This window comes from Chaetodon auriga, chromosome 24 (genome assembly GCF_051107435.1).
Source record: "Chaetodon auriga isolate fChaAug3 chromosome 24, fChaAug3.hap1, whole genome shotgun sequence".
Classification (NCBI taxonomy): domain Eukaryota; kingdom Metazoa; phylum Chordata; class Actinopteri; order Chaetodontiformes; family Chaetodontidae; genus Chaetodon; species Chaetodon auriga.
The window spans coordinates 417,501-425,000 of record NC_135097.1 but is presented as its reverse complement, the minus strand read 5'-3'; the positions used below and the strand labels follow the sequence as shown (position 1 = coordinate 425,000).

Here is a 7,500-nt window from a genome sequence, read left to right as displayed (position 1 = left end):
AACTTATTTTAAATAGAAACATAAAACTGAAGATTCAAATATAGACACAGAATAAATCAGTCTGTTATCGATCAGTGGATCAATAACCGATGGAGTTCTTTAAACAGTGAAAAGTAACTGAGGAAATGCTGGAATCGTTGAGAAAAAGTCTAAATAAAATATTTCAGGTGTGCTTGTTTTCACACGTTTGGACGCAGAAAGATGACTTTAAACATGAGGCACGTGATGGGACATCCCATAATGAGTCTTCAGACCTTTAAAGCTGTGTGTCCTCAGCACAGCGCTGTGGACGTTTCCTGTCTGTGGACACTTCACGTCAGTCCACCTGAGCGGAGGTGAGGTCACGTGACAGCTGCGTTCACCGCGGCGTCCTGTGTCTGATGATTGTTACTTTACTGACGACAGACTGACAGCGTGCTGTGTTTTAGAGTGTATTCAATCAATCAATACTCAATCAATACACAGTGTGTGTGTGTGAGTGTGAGTGTGTGTGTGAGAGAGAGAGAGACAGCAGGGTGGAGTCTAAATACCACCTGTGTCCAGAGACAGCACAGGTGAGGGGAGGTCACATGACTCCACCTGAAGACTGAGCTGAGCTGATGATCAGACGTGACATCAAAGCAGGTATAAAGTTCATACCTGAAGCTGCACACGGACAGGTGAGACTGGCCGAGAGACAGTATACAGGAGAGAGAGAGAGAGAGGGGGCTCAGGTATCACCTCCTCCTCCTCCTCCTCCTCCTCCTCCTCCCTCTGTGTTTCTGTTGATTGTCAGCGGAGGTGTGAACAAGCCGAGAGAGAGAACAAAACAACTAGAGGACAGGAAGGAGGAGGAGGAGGAGGAGGCAGGGAGGAAAGCAGAAAGGAATGCTGGGAAAGACAGGACAGAGGAAGAACAAAGAGGGAGGAATTAAATGAAGGTGAGGAGAGAAGATGCAGCTAAGAAGGAGAGAAGGAAAGGAGAAGTATGGAGAGAGGAGGTGAGGGAGGTAGGAAGGAGTGAGGAGAAGAAAAGCACAGCGGGAGAGATGGATTGTGGGAAACTGTCCCCTGTTGGAGGACAAAACTGAGAAGGACAGGAAGAGACGAAGAGGAGATGGGGTTGACAGACAGGTGACAGCCCCGCCTCCAGCAGGAGCAGTGACATCACTGAGAAAAAAGAGGGAAAACCAGAGATCTCCATTTTCATTGGCTAGATGTATCTTCATAGATGAATTTATGATTATTTCAATGTGTTCATTCATTCATTCATTCATAGAGCAGCTGAAACAGTGATGATGTAACGAAGTACATTTACTACTCGAGTGTTTTACTCTGTTACATTTACTGTATTTTGTTACTTCACAGATTCAGATTACTCACATGAATACTGGACTGATAAAGGTCAAAGGTCAGACTTTACTGATCCTCACTGACTCGTCAGATACATTGAGGTGATGAACACATGATCAGTGACATCACATGACTCGCTGTGCATAATGAAGAGTGACGTCGCTCTCCGTCATCCCGTCAGTCCACTGAGCCTCACCTCCTCCCTCGTCCTCCTCCCTCTCTCTCTCCAGTGACGCCTGAGTGTCGATCGTCCCGTTTCACCTCTTCCTGTCCAGTCCGTCCACACCTGAGTGCCAACGTCCTCCTTCCTCCTGCTGCCTCATTGAATGATAACTGCTAACAGTTCAGCCTGAGCCATTGTCCTCCTTCATCACCATGAACACACACACACACACACACACACACACAGTCCCAGCAGATGCTCTGTGTCCTCCTGTCAGCTCAGAGCCACAGACAGGACGTGAGACAGACATGTTGGTTTGAGTCTGTTATTCTTCTTCCTTCTCTTTGCCTCTTTTCTATTCCTGTTGGTCTATGTTCTTCATCTGAGGATGATGATGATGATGATGATGATGGTGGAGAGTGAGACAGACAGACAGACAGACGCCTGTCTCTGGTCAACAGGGGCAGATCTATAAACATCAAAGCAACTCTGAAAGAAAGAGGTGAGTCACTGAAGCCCCATAAATCTCACACACACACACACACACACACACACACACACACACAGTATAAACGTGTGTCTGTCTCCTCCTGCTGGACACTGAAGGAACTCCACTAAATGTGAGTCATTGATCAGAAAGGGTCGACAGATACTGATAATCACGTCTATTGATCAGTGTGGAAGCAGACTCTCTCTCTCTCTGCAGGGTGCAGTGGTCGAGCAACACACTGGCAGTTTACTGCCCCCCCCCAAACAGGAAGCAGACCCCTCCCATGTGGTGACCCCAAGACAATAAAGGTTGCAGTAGTTCCTGTTCAGACAGACGCATCTTCATTTAGAGTGGAGGAGACTCTACTGGGAACCAGTCAGCCCGCCCCCCCGCAGCACAGCAGCCTCACAGCTCACCACAGCTGATCTGAGTTCAGATCTTGACGTGAGGCGAGCTGCTGAGCATCAGTTTCTTCTCTGTGTTCGATGTTTCAGGTGTGAGCTTCTTCTTCTTCTTGGTTCATGTTCTCATTCGGTGGAACACAAGAGAACACGTGTGGTTCTTACATGTAGGACAAACAAAACAGGAAGCCACTCGTCGGCACGTCCCTTCATGAATACTGGTGGTCACACACACTTGGACACAGTGGATGAGGCTAGCAGTTTCCCCCTGCTCCCAGTCTTTGTGCTAAGCTAAGCTAAGCTAATCCTGCTGTTTGTTCAAAGAAGAACAGGACGACAAAGACAGACTGAAACCTTTATTAACACAACTAACTGGACATGTTAATACACCACTCTGTGTGTGTGTGTGTGTGTGTGTGTGTGTGTGTGAGATCAGTGTGTGGAGAATTTAGGCAGCTGGTTTCCCAGTATGACCCGTCTCTCCACCCCGTCCTCTGAGATGCTCGCCAGTCTGACCACACCGCCGCTGGAGCCGTCTCTCTCCATCGCCAGAGTCAGAGCTGAGACACAGACAGGCAGAAAAGCAGAGTGAGACAGTCGCAGTAAGGAGTGTTTGTGCTGGGAGCCAGCAGTGGACCGCAGCTCCCAGCATGCCTTGCAGCGGCGTGTACCTGCAGCAGTGAGCTCCAGACACTGATCTTTGCTCAGTCCGGGTTTGTAGTTGGAGTCCATGAAGCCGTAGATGTAGGTGCTGCCGCTGCCGCCCACCGCCACCGGCTGCCTCACCAGCATCCCACCAATAGGAACGCAGTACACCTGAGCGAGAGAGAGAGAGAGAGAGAGAGAGAGAGAGAGAGAGAGAGAGAGAGAGAGACACACACACACACACACACACACACACACACACACACACACACACACACACAGGAGAGCATGATGTATCTCTTGTAAAAACTTGTGTTCAGTGTGTAAAGTGTATTAATGTATGTACTCAATGTGTACATATACTCAGTGTGTACTGCGCTGTGTACTGCGCTGTGTACTGGTTCAGTACCTGCCCCCCCTTCCTCCGGTCCCATCCTGCCACCAGTATCCCGGCGGTCAGCTCCTCTCTGTAGCGGTAGCAGCTGGCTTTGAACAGATTGGCGGCCGTCTCCACCAATGGGGGCTCGTCCAGCTCGATGCTGGGGGCGGGACAGCACGCAGGTTAAGATTAAGACCGTCTGATTGGCCGCTGAGGCTGTGGGTCAGGCTGCTGCGCTGTGTGAGTGTTACCTGTGGAAGCCCAGCTGGTAGGTGACCACGTCAGCGATGGCCTGAGTGTCGGCGGCTGATCCAGACCTGCAGAACATGGAAACGTCACGTCAAAGGTTCTGAACCCGTTCTAGCACAGAGAAACGTTCCTGAGGTGCGTTAATGTTCCTACACTGACCGGTTCCTGGCTTCTTAAAACATCCTGTACAGTGCTCTGACTTTCATACAGGTTCCTGGGTTTCTTAGAAAGATCCTGGTTTCCTAATAAGGTTCCTTTGTTCCTGAAGAGAGTCGGTAGAACAGTTCTGAGTGTTCTACAGAGTTCTCCAGAGTTCCCTGACGACCTTCAACAGATCCTGAGCTTCATCTAAACTACATATGGCTTCCTGTGAGAAGGTTCTACTTCACAAAGGGTTCCTCAGTCTCTGGTTCCTCAGTCTCTGGTTCCTCAGTCTCCGGTTCCTGCACAGACTGAAATGCTGCGAAAACAACAGGAAGTTCACTGACCTGCAGCAGAAGATCCGGTCGTGGATCGGAGTCAGTTTGTCCGTTACTCTGTTGGCGATGTAAGCTCTGAGAGACAGACAGGCAGACAGACAGGCAGTCAGACAGACAGACAGACAGACAGGCAGGTTGACTGCATGCAGTCTGATCTTCTCTCTTTGGTTCTTACCCGGTGGTGGTGCGAGAGTCAGCGCCGATCACCACTCCTCCATCATACTCCACCGCCATGATGGTGGTCTGACAGGCAGACGGGTGGAGAGGCAGACGGGTGGAGAGGCAGACAGGTGGAGAGACAGACAGGTGGAGAGGCAGATGGGTGGAGAGACAGACGGGTGGAGAGACAGATGGGTGGAGAGACAGACGGGTGGAGAGGCAGACAGGTTAGTGGGTGGCACAGTGACTGTACTCTTCGTCATTCAGGAGAAGACTACAGCAGATTGTATGATCGAGTCTCTGAGGGTCTGAAAACATTTACTGATCGTTAATCAATATCTAATGATCTGTTTAACTCTCATCTTCTCTTAACGACTCGTCTCTTATTGTCTCCGTCCTTGATCGTATTCGATTTGTCTGAAAGCTGCTGTAGAAATAAAGTTTGATTGATCTATTGATAATCAGTCAGGCAGGAAAGGATCATTAGACGACGGCAGCTCTGCATCACCAATGAGACGTCCACATAAACCTACATTTGTCCAGAGTTTTAGAAGGACAGCTGGTCCAGAGTCTCACCTTTATTCATTTAGTCTTTGGACACATTCAGGGACTTTTTGGACTCACATGATTGACGACACGTGGTGTAAAACTGATCACGTTAAATTAATGTTCATGTTTGTAAAAAGGTCAACAAACATTCTGAACATGACTCAGAGCTACAAACTGATCTTCAGTCAGCGCACGAGCTCTCAGCGTCCTCACACCTTCAGACCTTCAGACAGCGCTCTGCAGGCAGGTCTGTGCTAAGCTAACAGCTAACGAGCTGGACAGAGGACATCATCCTTCAGCAGTGCCTGGACGTCCCCACCAGCAGGAAGACACCTGAGATCTGAGCTCCGGCCACATTACATGCCTGGTCACGTGCTCAGTGTCAATAAAGTCTTATCTTATCTTATCTCATCTTATCTTATCTTCATAGCCACAGCACCGACACTTTGACTGCATCTCCTCGTAATGTTGAAGATGTCCTTCAACACTTTCTTGCTGAACCATTTTTTTTTTTTTAATCATTTCAACAATTCGTTTTATTTCCATGCAGCGAAAGTTTAGAGGAGGATCAGGATCAGGATCAGGGACAGGGACAGGGACAGGGACAGGGACACACTGTCTGATGATGGACGTGTGAACAGGACCGACATTTGTGTTTATGCTTTTGACAACAAGGCTTCATTTCTCTGAGATATTTTACTTATCCATAACATAAGAACATTTCCAAAAGCAGAATAAGTCCCTCGGTTTAGCCTGCCTGTCTGTCTGTCTGTCTGTCTGTTTGCTTTTTCACTGAAGCCCCTTTGAACTGAACCCGTTAGCTAACGTTAGCCATCGTTAGCTGAGGAAGAAGTGCTGTCTCATTCAGCGGCTGTTTCTACTTTAAAAACTCTCCACAGAAACTGAACCGGCTCCTGTTCGCTGCGCCCCGTTGCACACACCAATGTACTCACCCCGGTGCTAACTTCCTGGGTGGTCCAGTCCGGGACCAGGTCGCTTTGTGCAGAAATATTCTGTCCAAAGTTCGGCATCATTGTCGCTGTGGCCGCCATCTTGTCTATAATTGTACAAAGTAGGACACGAGAGGCGCTGTTCGTGAAACCGCCGTTATTGTGAAGCAGGTACTTTACTTTAGCTTTGTGTATGGGTTACCAATAAAACCATTGATAAATATCCATCATTAAATAGCACGATCGATTAGAGGATGCATGTTAATCTTATTATGATAAACAATGTAAATCTATAAAACGCCACCAAAGTTGTTTTGTTGCGGCACAAAACTGGACACCTCTGCAGCGGGGTCCTTATCTCCGCAGGAACCAGGAAGAGAAGGTAAACACTGCTGGCGCTTCGGAAAATGTTTCTTTAAAGTCAGTTGAAACGCTGCATTCGTGATATTTTGACGCAGTTTGATGCTGTATCACAGATATTATATTCGTGTGAGAAAAGTCTGTGTAAATCATGCTTTAATAGAGTAACAGCCGGTGTGCTGCCCCTTTTCAGCGTGTCTGACCGGACCGGACAACCAGACTCCGTTTGAGAAAACTGTCATTTTAACGCCGATTTGTAACCTTTAATAGCTAAAAATTTGCTCCTGATAGAAAATACCGTCACGGCTTTTCAGATTCAAGAAGAACCGCTCTTCAATTCGTAATACACTTGAAACACCCACCGCTTATTAATTGGATTGATATTTCTTAATTTCCCCGGCGTGGGATCAATAAAGTTGTATCTTACCTTATTTATTGATTTTTGAAAGATAGTTGATTGCACGTGTCCAGACTGTGTAGCTGGTGTTTATTCATGCTCTGCCAGTAAAGTGACGATAACCACTGTGTTTCAGATGACCGTCCATAACTTGTACATATTTGACCGGAATGGCAGCTGTCTGTATTACAACGAGTGGAACCGAAAGAAGCAAGCCGGGATCTCCAAGGAGGAGGTGGACGGACACACGCTTCCACTAAACACAAGCAGACGTCCATCAGGTCGATGGGACGTTAAACTGTCTCTCTGTCTCTGCAGGAGTTTAAGTTGATGTATGGGATGCTGTTCTCCATCCGGTCATTCGTCAGTAAGATGTCTCCTCTGGACATGTATCCTTCACAACAGCTACCTGTCTGTCTGTCTGTCTGTCTGTCTCCCTGCCTGTCTTTGGTCCTTAGCAGCCTGTCTGTCCTCAGGAAGGAGGGCTTTCTGTCCTTTCAGACCAGCAAGTACCGTCTTCATTACTACGAGACTCCCAGCGGGCTGAAGTTTGTCATGAACACAGATCTGTCTGTGTCCAACGCCAGAGAGACACTGCAGCACATATACAGCAATGTAAGACACACACACAGACAGACAGACAGACAGACAGACAGACAGACAGACCAGCAGTCATTGGGGATGCACCAGTACTGACACCTGTTATCACTGTGTTTTGTGTCTCTGTGTTGACAGTAAAGTTGACTCTAATCTACCAGTATCGGCCTGACGTGTGCAGTACTTGTACTTGTAAAAGTACTGTGAAACTGGAGCAGAAGTGTTCACCTGTGGTCAGCTGAGCAGGCAGGTGGAGACCCTTTAGAGCGTCTCCTTCAGCAAGTCATTCGATGAGGCGTCTGAAGACCCAGAGTTCGAGCAGTTTGCTAATGCTAGCAGCAGGAAGCGCT

At 48.0% G+C, this 7,500-nt stretch overlaps 2 protein-coding genes and 1 long non-coding RNA gene across 5 annotated transcripts in view; 2 read left to right on the top strand and 1 right to left on the bottom strand.

Annotated features, from left to right (window-relative positions):
• The first annotated feature begins 1,838 nt into the window (after window positions 1-1,838).
• Window positions 1,839-2,261, top strand: LOC143316938 (uncharacterized). The gene is made up of 3 exons (XR_013076631.1): window positions 1,839-1,997; window positions 2,102-2,115; window positions 2,202-2,261. It is a non-coding gene; the product is annotated as an uncharacterized LOC143316938 (long non-coding RNA).
• Window positions 2,262-2,727: 466 nt separating this feature from the next.
• psmb6 (proteasome 20S subunit beta 6) lies at window positions 2,728-5,928 on the bottom strand. Its single transcript, XM_076725109.1, has 7 exons — window positions 5,800-5,928; window positions 4,314-4,381; window positions 4,148-4,213; window positions 3,662-3,727; window positions 3,441-3,570; window positions 3,058-3,202; window positions 2,728-2,946 (listed from the first exon to the last, which is right to left on the bottom strand). Exons 1-7 carry the CDS (start codon window positions 5,896-5,898, stop codon window positions 2,819-2,821), a joined length of 702 nt encoding a protein of 233 aa, XP_076581224.1. The 5' UTR covers window positions 5,899-5,928; the 3' UTR covers window positions 2,728-2,818.
• A 189-nt stretch (window positions 5,929-6,117) lies between these two features.
• trappc1 (trafficking protein particle complex subunit 1) overlaps window positions 6,118-7,500 on the top strand; it is a 4,407-nt gene continuing 3,024 nt past the window's right edge. The window contains exons 1-4 of one of the 3 annotated variants that reach the window (XM_076725110.1): window positions 6,118-6,178; window positions 6,690-6,788; window positions 6,872-6,942; window positions 7,030-7,168. In XM_076725110.1, coding sequence (XP_076581225.1) covers window positions 6,690-6,788; window positions 6,872-6,942; window positions 7,030-7,168 — 309 coding nt within the window. In that variant the 5' untranslated portion in view covers window positions 6,118-6,178. The other 2 variants (XM_076725111.1, XM_076725112.1) reach the window with 2 other exon arrangements.

What these genes read in the sequence shown, in the direction of transcription:
- psmb6 (XM_076725109.1), bottom strand. Translation starts at nt 5,898, where the DNA reads ATGGCGGCCACAGCGACAATGATGCCGAACTTTGGACAGAATATTTCT. An exon ending in GACCGGATCTTCTGCTGCAG is followed by an intron (nt 3,728 to 4,147) that starts GTCAGTGAACTT and finishes CATGTTCTGCAG; the next exon opens with GTCTGGATCAGCCGCCGACA. An exon ending in TCTGGAGCTCACTGCTGCAG is followed by an intron (nt 2,947 to 3,057) that starts GTACACGCCGCT and finishes TCTGTGTCTCAG; the next exon opens with CTCTGACTCTGGCGATGGAG.